Source organism: Scyliorhinus torazame, chromosome 4 (assembly GCF_047496885.1).
Source record: "Scyliorhinus torazame isolate Kashiwa2021f chromosome 4, sScyTor2.1, whole genome shotgun sequence".
In the NCBI taxonomy this organism is placed as follows: Eukaryota; Metazoa; Chordata; class Chondrichthyes; order Carcharhiniformes; family Scyliorhinidae; genus Scyliorhinus; species Scyliorhinus torazame.
Genome location: NC_092710.1, coordinates 114092053 through 114108027, shown reverse-complemented (window position 1 = coordinate 114108027; position 15975 = coordinate 114092053). Strand labels below are relative to the sequence as shown.

General features: G+C 46.5%; 1 protein-coding gene across 3 annotated transcripts in view; it reads left to right on the top strand.

Moving 5' to 3' along the window:
* lyst (lysosomal trafficking regulator) overlaps positions 1 to 15975 on the top strand; it is a 482598-nt gene that overhangs the window by 283772 nt on the left and 182851 nt on the right. For all 3 annotated transcript variants that reach the window (XM_072498518.1, XM_072498516.1, XM_072498517.1), the window contains 3 exons: positions 1353 to 1598; positions 2212 to 2385; positions 3816 to 3968. In XM_072498518.1, the coding sequence (XP_072354619.1) occupies positions 1353 to 1598; positions 2212 to 2385; positions 3816 to 3968 (573 nt within the window). The remainder of the gene's footprint in view (positions 1 to 1352; positions 1599 to 2211; positions 2386 to 3815; positions 3969 to 15975) is intronic.

Below are 15975 nucleotides of genomic sequence, written 5' to 3'. Positions count from 1 at the left end.
AAAAAACCAGAGCAGTGTGGATCGTACCATCCAATATCGCTATTGAACGTGGACGCCAAGTGCTGGTGAAGGTGTTGGCTTTGCGAATTGAGGTCTGCATCCCGGGGGTGATAGGCGAGGACCAAACGGGGTTTGTGAAAGGGAGACAGTTGTCAGCAAATGTGAGGAGGCTGCTTAATGTGATTATGATGCCTCCAGAGGGACAGGAGGTGGAGGTGGTAGTGGTGATGGAGGGAGAAGGCTTTCGACCGGGTGGAGTAGGAATATTTGTGGGAGATATTGGGGTGGTTCGGATTTGATCATGGGTTTGCGGACTGGGTCTGGTTACTGTACAAAGCACTGGTTGCAAATGTGCAGACGAACTGGGTGAGTTTGGGATATTTCGGGCTGCAGCATGGAACGATGGAGGGGTGCCCGCTCTCCTCGCTATAGAGCCATTGGCAATGGTGCTTAGAGCGTTGCGAGATTAGAAAGAGATTGTGTGGGGTGGGGGTGGGACCTTGAGCACAGGGTTTTGCTGTACCCGGACGACCTGTTGTTAAATATTTCGGGCCCATTGGGTAGCATTTGGGGCATAATGGGGATTTTACAGGACTTTGGCCGAATCTCCGGGTCCAAGTTGTACATGGGAAAGAGCAAGGTGTTCCCGATTGAGGCTAGAGGGCAGAAGAGGAGGTGGGGAGTTGCCGTCAAGTTCCACGTTTTAGATACCTAGGCATCCAGGTGATGCGGGGTTGGGTGCAGTTCCACGAGTTAAATTTGACTCGGCTGGTGGAGCAGTTGAAGGCTGACTTCAAGAGGTGGGATGTGCTTTCGCTGGCTGGTCGAGTGCAGACAGTAAAGATAGCGCTCCGAAAGCTAGTGACATTGAAACAAACCTGTTGGACTTTAACCTGGTCTTGTAAAACATCTTACTGTGCTCACCCCAGTCCAATGCCAGCATCTCCACAACAAAGAAAGATAATTGATGTTGGAGGTCAGTCATTGCAGTCCCAGAACATCACTGCAGGAGTTTCTCAGGGTAATGTCCTCGATCTAACCATCTTCAGTTGCTTCATCAGTGACCTTCCCTGCATCATAAGTTCAGAAGTGGGAATGTTTGCTGATGTTGATGATTGCACAATGCTCAGTGCCATTTGTAGCAGGTTTTGAGACTGTTGAAGGTGGAAATGAGAGATAGCAAGGGGAAGGGGTTTGAATGACCATTTAAAAAAAAAAGTTGCAAGGACACTCCCGTGGAAACCTTCTAGCAGTAGATCAATGCCCTATCTGTACACTTCAATTTTTGTTTGACAGAGAAAACATTAATTTGTATTTCACACAAAAGCTTGATGGCTATGATTTTTTTGCAGGATAATCTTGCTATTGTTTACAACCCAAGATGTCCTGCTCAATATACAATCTATGAGCCAGTTATTCGGCTCAAGGGTCAAACAAGAACTGTAACATCACAAAGACCATTCAGCTTAAAGGATATCCAAAGCAATGTGATGAAGCCCCAGCAACTGAAGAACCTGCAGCCTTTGGAGCATCAAGAACTTCAACGTATCCTGCATAAAGTTGGAGGAACTGGTGCATTCATCTTCCTCTTTGCCAGAGTATGAGATGGTTATTTTTGTGTTATTTAGCAATAGGTGTTCGTCAATTTAATTATAAAATAGGATGAGCACCTTAGAGCACAGTTGATTAATGCATTACCCATTTTTGAACCAGCTCCCAATCTGTGTGAATATAGTGGATTTTGGATGGAATCACTGTGGACTGTTTGACTCAGTACCTGGTGCTAGAAAGGGAAAACCCTACCTAGGATTTCAACTTCTGAATGCAGGGCACCCTATCATTGGGGTAGAACTGAGCTTGGCTAGGCTGGTTAAATTGCATGATGCAATTTTTTGAATCTTGCATAGAAGGGGGCCATTTGGCTCATCATGCCTGTGACAGCTGTCCCTACTCAGTGTATGTGATACCTGTACACTATACATGCATGCTCAATTGCACGTCACTGCCAGCATCCAGCATAACCATTGTAGCAAAGATTAGGCATTGAATCCAGGTCATCCTGCAATATATGGTTTGGCTACCCACAGGATAACATTTTGTTATTTGGAGAACAAGTGTGTTGCCATTTATTTTACTAATTAAAAATTATTCACGAATTACCTGTAACCATTCTGTTTGGAAAATTATAAAATATTTGTACTTTCTTTTCAGTCTGTTGAGATTAGTGATTGTGAAAAGACACAAGCTCTAGCACTGAAAGTTGTACTTACTTTGACAAAGTATAACCAGCAGAGAATTCAGGAAATGGAGAGCTGTCATGGCTATGCTATGATTCACCAAGTGCTCATCAAAATGAAATGTATTGTAGGTTTTCACATCTTAAAGGTATGTACTATTCTCTACATCTATATTCTTGCTGCACTGTTTTGTTTGACTAGTTCAACAGTATTTTTATTAAAATGCTATTAAATGGCAGACATAGTCTGGTAAAGATGGTCACTTTACCCATGTTATTGCTCAGGCTCAGTCCACGTGGCTTACCTCTATTCCCTTTTTGTTACAAGTGAAAGTTAGCACTGGTATGCCTGATATGCCCTGATCAGTAAGTTTCCCTGTCTCCCCCACCGCCTTTTCTAGCTCTGTTTCCACTCCAACCCCTCATTTTGCTTTCCACCTCCTTTCTCCAGTCACAGTTTCTCTTTAACACATGCTTCTTACTGCAGTTCCATATGTGTCCATAAACACTGGGCTGCAGTAACAAAATTCATTCCATCTTTTTCCTGAGGGATTTTCAGCTCAACTCCTGGTGCTACTTCCCCCCAGCCCAGGTTTTGGGTACTAATTTCTCTCTCACCTGCATATGTTGCAGCAGTATCTGCATGGTTATTCCCTGTCTTCACCTTGGACCTCTTTTGAGCCAGGGCATATTGACTGTCACTTTTAAAAAATTTATTTAAATTTTGTTTTCCAAGTAAGGGGCAATTTAGCGTGGCCAATCCACCTACCCTGCACATCTTTGGGTTGTGGGGGTGAGACCCACACAGACACTGGGAGAATGTGCAAGCTCCACATGAACAGTGACCCGGGGCCAGGATTGAACCTGGGTCCTCGGTGCCACTGTGCTGCCCTCTATTGATTGTCACTTTAATTCATATCCTATGCCTTACAAAAGAATTTAAGAGTAAAATTCAATCAATACATAATGGAATTAAGAGGAAGGGAGAAAGCAATACTTTTATAAAAAAAGAAAAGAGAGAGTTCGAGAGCAATAAAGTTGACAGATGGGCAGAGAGTAAGAGGAAGTCAGGAAATGTGAAATTTTACTCATAAGAATAGAGGGGGAGATGAAAAACATTACAAACTGAGGGACAAGCAGAACAATTTACCTGTAAATTAACTGCCCTTCTCTAAAGCATTACAGTGGACAACAACCCAGTGCTCAAGGCCTCTCTTTCAACGAGACAGGACACTCCTGGAACCAGAATGTTCCCAAATTATTTTGACCCCCCAAAATGGTCAGTAGATGTTTTAGCGTATTACCGATTCCAGGATGCCATTCTGTTCTCTTAAGTACTATATGGAACAAATTATGAACTGACTTCATTAAATACATGCATACATTCTCAGAATAAAGAAACAGTTATCTGGTTTAGTTCACTTATTGCCTTCAAACCTATGTTATATCCTCTGTTTAAACAAAAATCCGATTATGTTATAATAAGCAGAAAATTTTTAATTTTCTAAGTTGTCAGTTGTGGTCATAGACAGTTGTATGTAGATTTGCTAAATTTTTGCTTTTAAAAAATATATTTCAGGCTTTACTCGATGGATGCTGCAGTGCTCCAATTCTTAACTTTAATGAAACCATGGGTCAATTTGAGATTGATACAGAATCCAGTGCTGTAATCCAGGATGTGAAGCTCCTGTCTGAATTGTTACTCGATTGGAAGATCTGGTCTAAAGCACAGGTTTTTCCCGACTTTTTTTTTTGGTTTGTTGCTATCAATATTAAATTCTGGATTGAAAGTTGAACTCTATATTTGAAAAGAGTAACAATTATATAATGATTTCCAGTTGTTCAACAACAAGAGGGAAAAAGTTTATTTAAGAACCTAATGAGTAGCACAAATAAAGTAAAGGTGTTCACTCTGTATAACTTGCAGTTATCCAGTTTCTAACGGAACTTTTCTTAAAATTATTGTGATAATACACACCTTTATTGTTCTGCTCTCTATCAGAAACTCCCTTTTGGATGCTTCACTGGGGTTGTTTGTTTACTGCATTAGGTGTTGGTCAGTTCCACTGATTAATAATCCTGAGGTATGATGTTAGTCCTTACCTTTAGCTTAATTTTTCTTTAATTCATAATTAACTCTTGATGGTTGACTCCAGGTTTTACACAAGTGCCTTTCTGTATACGACTTATGAAAAAGGTGTGCATATGGAATGATGGACAGTATGTGACTGCTGATGCCTGGAGCAAGTTACTATAAAGTGACAAAAGAGTACAAGAGGAGCATAACCTTAAACCTGGATGAGGAATTTAGAACTTGAAAACACAGTCTCAGGTTATGCTGTCGACCATTTATGACTGAGATGAGGAAAAGTTTCTTCACTCAGGGTAGTGAACCTGTGGAGGTCTCTACCACAGAAGGCTCTGGAAGGCAAGAATTCAAGAAAGAGAAAGATTTTTTTTTAGATTTTAATGGCATCATGGGTAACATTTCACCCAGAAGGTGGTTGGAGTCTGGAACAAACTCACTGAGAGGATGGTGCAGGCAGGTTCAATCGAGGTATTCAAAAGGGAATTGGATTATATAATAATATAATAATCTTTATTAAGTATGCTTACATGGCAATGAAGTTACTGTGAAAATCCCCTAGGCGCTACATTCTGGGGCCTGTTCGGGTACACAGAGGGAGAATTCAGAATGTCCAATTCACCTAACAGCAGGTCTTTTGGGACTTGTGACAAGAAACCGGAGCACCTGGAGGAAACCCACGCAGACACGGGGAGAACATGCAGATTCTGCACAGACAGTGACCCAAGCCGGGAATCGAACCTGGGACCCTGGTGCTGTGAAGCCATAGTGCTAACCACTATGCTATATACGCATTATAGGAAGGACGTGGAGGCTTTGGAACGGGTGCAGAGGAGATTTACCAGGATGTTGCCTGGTATGGAGGGAAAATCTTATGAGGAAAGGCTGATGGACTTGAGGTTGTTTTCGTTGGAGAGAAGAAGGTTAAGAGGAGACTTAATAGAGGCATACAAAATGATCAGGGGGTTAGATAGGGTGGACAACTGAATGAATTACAAAAATGAATGATTTTGATTGTAAAATGCTGTCGCAATTTGTATTTTAAAGTGGGACGGCTGCAGGCCTCAGGCCTACACCCGGCTCATCCCCACTACTTTGAGCATTCTTTCTTTTGAGATAGAACATAGAATGATACAGCGCTGTACAGGCCCTTCGGCCCACGATGTTGCACCGAAACAAAAGCCTTTGACTTTGAGTCAGTGAGAGCCTTTTCCCGCGGATGGATATGGCTGGCACGAGGGGACATAGCTTTAAACTGAGGGGTAATAGATATAGGACAGAGGTCAGAGGTAGGTTCTTTACGCAAAGAGTGGTGAGGCCGTGGAATGCCTATGAACTCGCCAACATTGAGGGCATTTAAAAGTTTATTGGATAAGCATATGGATGATAATGGCATCGTGTAGGTTAGATGGCTTTTGTTTCGGTGCGACATCGTGGGCCGAAGGGCCTGTACAGCGCTGTATCATTCTATGTTCTATGTTCTATCTCAAAAGAAAGAATGCTCAAAGTAGTGGGGATGAGCCGGGTGTAGGCCTGAGGCCTGCAGCCGTCCCACTTTAAAATACAAATTGCGACAGCATTTTACAATCAAAATCATTCATTTTTGTAATTCATTCAGTTGAGATGATTTTAAAAAATATCCCATTGCGATTTTTGAAACTTGTAGCGGTTGTAGCTCGAGTTCAGTTACAGAGGGCTGTCGTTGATGCATTTTATTTGCACATTGTTGTATATAAAGCGCAGAAACAGAATGATCTGTTATTGAACAAAGACCAATATATGTGCTATAATTCTAATCCATGGATAAATGTTCACATTCATAGCCCAATTCTAAAAATCCTCACACCATGTGGTAATTTGGATACCATCAATCTTTTTGATTATTCATGTACTCATTATGTTGCTGCAAGGTGAAATATACTATCTTGGATTTAGCAATACCCTCAGTTAATTTAGTTGTTCTGACAACTAAGAACAAAGAATAATACAGCACAGGAACAGGCCCTTTGGCCCTCCAAGCCTGTACTGGTCATAATACCAATGTTTGCCAAAACCCACAACACTTCCTTGTGCCATATCCCTCTATACCCATCCAATCCATGTGTTTGTCAAGTGCCTTTTGAACACCGTTAATGTATCTGCTTCCACAACCTCTCCTGGTAACCTGTTCCAGGCACTCACCACCCTCTGCATTAAAAACCTGCCTCGCACGTCTCCTCTAAACTTTGCCCCACGGACCTTAAACCTATGCCCCTTGGTGACTGATCCCTCCACCCTGGGAAAGAGTGCCTGCCCATCCACTCTATCCATGCCCCTCATAATCTTGTAGGCCTCTATTAGTTGGCCCCTCAACCTCCGTCTTTCTAATGAAAACCGTCGGAGTCTATTCAGCCTCTCCACATAGCTAACACCCTCCAGACCAAGCAACATCCTGGTAAACCTCTTGTGCATCTTCTCCAAAGCCTCCACATCCTTCTGATAGTGTGATGACCAGATTTGTGTGCAATATTCCAGGTGCGGCCATACCAAGCTTCTATACAACTGTAGCATGACTTGCCAGTTTTTATACTCGATGTCCTGTCCAATGAAGGCAAGCATTCCGTGTGCTTTCTTGACTACCGTGTCCACTTGTGTTGCCACCTTTAAAGATCTGTGGACCTGCACGTCCAGATCTCTCTGACTTTCTATATTCCTAAGAGTTTTGCTAATTACGGCATATGTCCCCTCGATGTTAAACCTACCAAAATGCATTACCTCACATTGTCCGGATTAAACTCTATTTGACATTTCTCTGCCCAAGTCTCCAACCTATCTATGTCCTGCTGTATCTTCTGACAATCCTCAACACTATCTGCCACTCCACTGACCTTGGTGTCATCCGCGAACTTACTAATCATCCGCGAACTTACTAATCAGACCGGCTACATTTTCCTCCAAATCGTTTATGTATACTACAAACAACAGAGGCCCGAGCACAGATCCCTGTGGAACACCACTAGTCACAACCTTCCATTCAGAAAAACACCCTTCTACTGCTATCCTTTGCCTTCTGACCGAGTGGGATTTGAACCCGCCACCCTAGAAAGGGACCAGAAATCACCAAGTCCTCAATGTCAATGAACAAAACTGCTTACGTCTGGCACCTTATTTTGGTGGGGGTGGCTGGTGGGGGCTTTTTACTTTTTATTACTTTGTTTTGTACTATTGGGGGGGTTCTCTGTGGGTTTTTTGTTTTGGGCTGCCTCCTATGGTAATTGGGAGATTGTCTGGGGTTGGTTTGATGAGGGAAGTGGTTTCGAGGGGGGGGGGGAGTAGGGAACAATAGGTGTGAGACTTCTTGGCACCGGAGGCGAGAGCCACCAGGCTAGCTGGGTGAGCTAGTCAACGGAAACACATTGGGGGGAGGGGGGACTTGGGACTTGGGGGTATATGGCAGGGGTTAGGTTGCGGAGTGGTTTTGCTAGGGGGGGAGGGGGGACTTGGGTTTCGGGACAGAGAGGAGGTCGGGGGTGAGGGCTGCCAGGAGGCGGGCCGATGGAGGCGCGATGGGCTGGAGGCGGGCCCAGGAGTGCCCCCCCCCCCCCCCCCAGGCTGATCACCTGGAATGTTAGAGGGTTGAATGGGCCGGTCAAGAGGGCACGGGTGTTCATGCATCTGAGGGTTCTGAAGGCCAACGTGGTGATGTTGCAGGAGACACACCTGAAAGTGGCGGATCAAGTTAGGCTTAGGAAGGGCTGGGTCAGTCAGGTCTTTCATTCGGGGCTGGACACCAAGACTAGAGGTGTGGCGATTTTAATCAATAAGCGGGTGAAATTTCAGGTGGGCAGTATAGCCTCGGATGGGGGCGGGGGGGTGAGCGGTAATCTGGAGGGGAGGAAGGTAGTCTTGGTTAACATGTACGCGCCAAACTGGGACGATGTAGAATTCATAAAGAGGGTACTAGGGAAGATAACTGACCTGGACTCGCATAAGCTGGTGATGGGAGGGGATTTTAATACTGTCATCGACCCCGGCCTGGACCGGTCGTGTTCGAAAACGGGGAGGGTGCCAGCAATGGCAAAGGAACTGATAGGGTTCATGGAGCAGGTGGGGGGGGGGGGGGGGGGGGGGGGGGCTCGACCCATGGAGGTTTAGGCAGCCGATGGGGAGGGAGTTTTCTTTTTATTCGCATGTGCATAAGGTTTATTCCCGGTTTGATTTTTTTCATTTTGAGTAGGGATCTGCTGGCGGGGGTGGTGGACACGGGGTACTCGGCCATCACTATTTCGGATCATGCCCCACATTGGGTGGAACTGCAGGTTGGTGAGGAGAGCTTCCAGCGCCTGCGATGGAGATTGGACGTGGGCTTGTTGGCGGACGAGGCGGTGTGCGAGAGAGTAAGGAAGTGCATGCAGAACTACCTGCAGGTCAACGACACAGGGGAAGTCTCAGCAGCGGTGGTCTGGAAGGCGCTGAAGGCAGTGGTGAGAGGGGAACTGATTTCGATCCAGGCTCATAGGGACAGGACAGATAGGGCAGAGACGGATCGGCTGGTTCAGGAGATCCTACAGATAGATAGGAGGTATGCAGCGACCCTGGGGGTAGAGCTTTTAAGGGAACGTCGGAGGCTGCAGGCTGAGTCTGGGGTGCTGACAACAGGCAAGGCAGTGGAGCAGCTTAGAAAGGCGAGGGGTGCGTTTTACGAACATGGGGAGAAGGCCAGCAGAATGTTGGCACAGCAGCTTAGGAAGAGGGAGGCGGCCGGGGGAATAGAGAGGGTGGTTGATGGGGATGAGAATTTGGTAGGGGACTCGGTGGGGCGAAACAGGGTGTTTAGGGACTTTTACAGTAGACTCTATCGCTCGGAACACCCCGCAGGGCCCAAGGGGTGAGACGCTTTTTGGACGGACTGACCTTCCTAAGGGTGGGCAGGGAGCTGGTGGATGGGCTGGGGACCCCGATTAGGGCCAAAGAAATAGGGGAGGGCTTGAAGGCAATGCAGTCGGGTAAAGCCCCGGGGCCCGACGGGTACCCGGTGGAATTCTACAAGAAATTCTCGGGGATATTAGGGCTGTTGCTGATCAAGGTTTTTAATGAGGCGAGGGATAGAGGGTGCTGCCCCCGACGATGTCACAGGCGACTATTTTGTTAATATTGAAGCGGGACAAGAACCCGGAGCTATGTGGGTCTTATAGGCCGATCTCACTGCTTAATGTGGACGCCAAGCTGCTGGCCACGGTTTGGGCCTCCAGGGTTGATGATTGTGTGCCGGAGGTGATTATGGAGGATCAAACTGGGTTTGTCAATGGCAGGCAGTTGGTGGTCAATATAAGGAGGCTGTTCAACGTGATTATGATGCCTCCGGAGAGTAGGGAGGTTGAGGTAGTTGTGGCCATGGAGGCGGAGAAGGTGTTTGACCGGGTGGAATGGGACTATCTATAGGAGGTGTTGGGGCGTTTTGGGTTCGGTAGGGGCTTTAACGACTGGGTTAGGCTGTTGTATCAGGCCCCAGAGGCTAGTGTAAGGACGAAGAGGGTGACCTGGACTATTTTAGACTGGACCGGGGGACAAGACAGGGATGCCCCCTTTCCCCACTGCTATTTGCATTAGCTATAGAGCCGCTGGCAGTTGCTCTGAGAGCTTCAAGGGGCTGGAAAGGGCTGGTTCGGTGGTGGGAGCATAGGTTCTCGCTGTACGCAGACGGCCTACCTGCTCTTGTATGTAGCAGATCCAGGGGCAGGGATGGGTGAAATCCTGGCGACTTTGGGAGAATTTGGCCGGTTTTCGGGATACAAACTGAATATGACAAAGAGCGAGATGTTTGTAGTCCAGGCAAGGGGACAGGAGGGTCGGCTGGGGGAGTTATCGTTTAGGTTAGTGGGGGACAGTTTTAGGTACTGGAGCCGGTTACACAAGTTGAACTTGTCCTGGTTGGTTGAGCAGATGAGGGGCACGTTTCGGAGATGGGATACGCTGTCGCTGGCTGGGAGGGTGCAGACGGTTAAGATGACGGTCTAACCAAGATTTTTATTTGTATTCCAATGCCTCCCAATTTTCATCCCTTTTTTAAGAGGGTTAACAAAATCATCCTGGGCTTTGTCTAGGCGGGTAAGTCCCCACGAGTGAAGAAGGTGATGCTCGAGAGGAATCGGGGGGAGGGTGGGCTTGCCCTGCCAAATTTCAGTAATTACTACTGGGCGGCCAACATTGCTATGATTAGGAAATGGGTGGTGGGGGCAGGGTCGGTTTGGGAGCGGATGGAGGCAGCTTCATGTAGGGGCAACAGCTTGGGGGTGCTGATAATGGCACCTCTGCCGTTCCCGCCGGCGAGATACTCCACCAGCCCTGTGGTGGTGGCGGCTTAGGATCTGGGGTCAGTGGAGGAGGTATGTTGGAGCAGTGGTAGCATCGGTTTGGTCCCCGATATGTGACAACCATCGGTTTGCTCCAGGGAGCTTGGATGGGGGGTTTCAAGTTTGGCGAAGGGCGGAAATTAAGAGGATGGGGGACCTGTTCCTGGAAGGAAGCTTCCCCAGCATGAGGGCGCTGGAGAAGAAGTTTGGGTTGGCAAGAGGGAACAAATTCAGATATTTGCAGGTGCGGGTCTTCCTGCGCAGGCAGGTATCATCCTTCCCACTTCTTCCACTAAGGGGGATCCAGGATAGGGTAGTGTGTAGGGGATGGGTGGGAGAGGGGAGCGCCTCGGACATTTACAAAGAACTTATGGGGGCGGAGGAGACGCAGACCGAGGAGCTGAGGCGAAAGTGGGAGGAGGAGCTTGGTGGTGAGATGGAGGATGGTGTATGGGCGGACGCGTTGAGCAGAGTCAACGCGACCACTACATGCACAAGGCTCCGCTTGATCCAATTCAAGGTGCGGGAGGACCAGCGAACCATGTCCACATGTTCTGGGCCTGTCCAAAGCTTAGGGGATATTGGCAGGGGTTTGCGGACATCATGTCCAGAGTATTGAAAACAAGGGTGGCAATGAGTCCACATGTGGCGATCTTTGGGGTGTCGGAAGATCCGGGAGTCCAGGAGGAGAAAGAGGCAGATGTTCTGGCCTTTGCCTCCCTGGTAGCCCGGAGACGGATATTATTAGCTTGGAGGGACTCAAAGCCCCTGAAGTCGGAGACCTGGTTAACCGACCTGCCGAGCATTCTCGACCTAGAGAAGATTAAGTTCGCCTTGAGAGGGTCTTTGTTAGGGTTCGCCCGGAGGTGGCAACCATTCATTGACTTCTTCGCTGAGAATTAATCGTCGGCGGTGTGGGGGGGCTAGGGTAGCGTTGAATAGGGGGTTAAATAGGCAGGTCTTGGAGAGATGGGAGTCGGTGTTTGCACTATGTTTATTGTTCTCTGTACATTGTTTTTATACTATTGCTGTTTGTAATGCCAAAAATACCTCATTAAAATTGTTTAAAAAAAAGTCTGGCACCTTAGACCACTCGGCCATTCTGACTGAATGACAATCGATCCACAAACTCCCATAATTACCCTTTCACCCTATCTTTTGCATTAATTTTTGTGTTACATTTGTTTGCACTTTGTCAGCCTTGGGACGGTTCATCTATTTCTAATTTTTGTAATATTCTAATTGGAACACAATTTTTGTGTGGAGAGCAAATTCAAAAGTGAATTTCAAAAGAAAGTTGTATATATTGGAAAGAAAAGTGCACATGAGTGAACTAATGGGAAACTCCTGTCAAAGAGCCAGCACATACATGATGGACCAAATAGCCTATTTCTGTGCTTACACAGTTTTATGAATTTCTGGAGAAAATTGAAAGGGTGAGCTTCATTAGGCAGCTGGCTTCCAACACCGAGAAGTCTGATTAAACAACATTAGTTGTGGAGGCATGGAAGTGATATGGCTGCTCCTCATCTGCAAAATGGATGGCAAGATGAATTGTGTTTAAGTTTACAAAAATTATTCAGATATGCAATTAAATAGTTCTATAGCGTAAAATTTAGTCCAATTGTTCTGTGCCAGTATGCTCCTACTCTATTTGTTTCATCTCATTGTATCAACATACCCTGTTATTTTTTTCTCCTGTACATAATAATTTAGCATACCCTTAATTACATCTATACTATTCACCTCAACTACCCCATGTGGTAGCAAATTCCACATTCTCACCACTTGATGAGTGAATATGTTTCTCCTGAATTCCCTGTTGGGTTTATTGGTGACCGTCATATATTTTGGACGCCCCCACAAATGTAAATACCTTCTCTGTATATATCCTATCAAATATAGAATCACAGAATGTTACACCACAGAAGGAGACCATTTGGCTCTCTCCATCCCAACTCTCTACAAGAACAACTCCACTAGTGCCATTTCTGCTCTCTCCCCGAGCCCTGCATTTTTTCCAACTGCAGATAATTATCGAATTCCCTTTTGAAAGCCATAATTGAATTTGCCTCCACCACACATTTAAAAATAAAAGGCATTTTCCTCATGTTTCCTGTCATTCATTTAACCGTCATTGTCGCCATGAAGGCTGTCCTCTTGTTTGCTGGTATGGCTACCCCCCTCGCCTTAGATTGGTACGCCTGACCCACCCAGCTCTTTCTTACCCACAGTTGGTCCTTCTCCAACTGGTGAGTCACCAGGAGAAAGAGAAGATCACCCTCAGACATTTCAGATGGGCGAAGACTGTGGATCTTTTCACTGGGCCGTTAAGACCCCTGATGATCCAGGTGACTATATCAGGAAAGGGGGGGGGGTCCCTTGCGTTACCACCAACTGTGCCATTTCTGTCTCCAAGGAGGCGATTCGGTCGCTGCTTTCTCCAGGTCTCTGATTGTCTCTTCCTGTGCCTCTAACCGTTGCTCTGTCTTTTCTAGCGCCACTTTGAAGGGGACCAGGGCATCTGCGACCGCTGCCTTTGCTGTTGCCATCATTTTGAGCTTGGTGGCGTCCCTGTGTTTTAGTAGCTCCTGAGTCAGGAGTTTCATCCACTCGCTTGTCGGTGGGTCGTCCGGCATGAGCCCTGGTGACCCAGCCAGCTCTGACTCGTCTCGCGTACTCCCGACATCCCGTTCTTCCTCTCTAGGCTTTTGCTGATTCTACTATGTTTACGGGTCCAGGAGTTATTTCCGGACATTTCTCGGTTGCTGTGGTGGTCTTGTTGGGGGTGAGGGATGCCAGTGGCTTATTTTTGTGTTATAAGTGCCAATTTTCTGAATCCCCGAGGAGAGCCACCTTTCCTGCATTCGCTCAGCACATCCCTGTCATGGGAACCTCCTTTTCCATTCTGTGTGTCTTTTCAAAATGTTGTGTACGCTGGAATATCTATTTTGCAACCTTGTTCATTGTGTACTCCTATCTCTGGAATGACGATTAGATTTAAAGCATTTATCTCTATTTGTGCTGTTAGTTCATCTATCTTATTGTGAATTTTTTGTACATTCAGATAAAGAGTCTTTAATTTTACTTTTTTAAACTATTGTTTGCAAGGACTTTATTCACAAATGCACGATCATCGTTAAACTCTGTCTATTCCTGTCCCACTCTGTTTGCTTGTCTTTACCCAAATCGCGACACTGCACTGCCAAGCTTACCTTGGCTTTTCTTTTAAATTTCTAAATATCCCTTCACCTGACTCCTCCCTCCAGAGCCCTGGTTTTATGATTTGCATCCAGAAGCCTCATTATATATGTCACCTAGCCACGCATTGCACCTGCCTGTATGTACTTTTGAAGCCTATCACTATCCTCCTCACAGTTCACAATACTTTAAAGTTTGATGTCGTCAGCAAATTTTGAAAATGTGGCTGAGGTCTGATCAAGAAAAAGCAGCGGTCCTAGTACCATGCCCAAAGGAATCTCCTTCCCTCAGTCCAATAAACTGCCGTTCACCACCACACTCTGTTTCCTTTCATAATTTCTTAACATTTTATTGAGGAAAAGCTAGTCTTGTTCATAACAGTCTAATGCTGGGATATTTCAATAATTTGGTCTTTGAGGCATAAGAAACAAATTTTTACTGTACTTATAGTTTTTATTAGCTCCTAAGTATTTTTTAAATTTTGTGCCCTTGGAGAAATGAAAAATGACTCATTGGTAATCCTAAACCAGAACTCCCAAGATCTGTCAGTGTCAACAACTTGAGATATAGGAACATTAATCGGAGAGCTTTATATGTGGCCCCTATGAGCATCCTGCGAAGACAACAGCATATGTTTTATATTGTAGTTGCAAATAAAATGGTATTCTTTATGTGATATTTACATAGTTAAATTTATTCCTTAATACTATGTAGCTGGGGTGAGCAAACTTAAACACATCAGCACATATTTATATAGCACTTTAATGTAATAAAACATTTCAAGATGCTTCATGGAAGCATTGTAAAACAAAATATGACATTGAGTCACATCAGGAAATATTAGATCAGATGACCAAAAGCTTTGTCAAAGAGGTGGGTTTTAAATAGTGTCTTAAAAGAAGAAAGATAGGGACTTCCGGTTGCGGCTATGCGGAGCTAAGCCGCACGATTCGGCAGCTCCCGTGAACACGGACTTTCGGGCTCGATAGAAGAGCCCCAACGGAACTTTTTTCACAGCCAACCCGTGGGGAAGAGAGGAGAGAGGTCCCCTACTAACTTGTATCGACCGGACCCGCAGTGAATCGGCCAAAAAAGTGGCACTGGAGTAGCGGGAGAAGAGAGGGAAACAAGCAAAATGGCGGTGGCCGGGGACAAAGAGGAGATGCAAGAATTCATCAAGCGCTGCTTCGAGGAGCTGCGTAAGGAGATGGTGGCACCTATGTTGGCAATAATTGAAGGACTGGGGGCAACCCAGAAAGCCCATGAGGTGAAGGTCCAGGAGATCCAGGACAAAGTGAGTGAGAATGAGGACGAGCTCTTGGGCCTGGCGGTGAAAGTGGATCGGCACGAGGCGCTACACAAGACGTGGGCGGGAAGACTCGAAGACCTGGAGAACAGGTCGCGGAGGAATAATCTGAGGATCCTGGGTCTCCCAGAAGGAGTGGAGGGGGCTAACGGCGCGGCATATGCGGGCACAATGATCGGGGCGCTGATGGGCGCGGAGGCCCCCCCGAGATTGCTGGAGTTGGAAGGGGCGCACCGGGTGCTGGCGAGGAAGCCCAAGGCAACTTAGCCGCCAAGGGCGATGGTGGCGAGATTTCACCGGTTTACGGACAGAGAGAGGGTCCTGAAATGGGCCAAGAAGGAGCGGAGCAGCAAGTGGGACAATGCAGAGATCCGAATATACCCGGACTGGAGCACGGAGGTTGCCAAGCGGAGAGCGGGTTTCAACCGGGCCAAAGCGGTGCTGCATCGGAAAGGAGTGAAATTTGGAATGCTGCAGCCAGCGCGACTGTGGGTTACATACAAGGACCAACACTACTACTTCGAAACGCCTGAAGAGGCGTGGACCTTAATACAAACTGAAAAGTTGGACTCTAGCTGAGGGTTTGTGAGGGTGGGGGGTGTTTGAGGGTTGGAGTATGATGGTTGTTGTATATAGGGGGTCAATCACGCGCAGGAAATGTTATATGGGCTGGGGGAGAGAGACTAGGCCGCGACAGGAGCTGTGCCAGAGATGACGGGGCAGGCTTTGGAAAGCGCGGGTTTTTTTTCCCGCGTGCGGGAAGAAAGGCGGGAAGGGGAACGAAGGAACGTAAATTGATGAGGAGACTCCCACA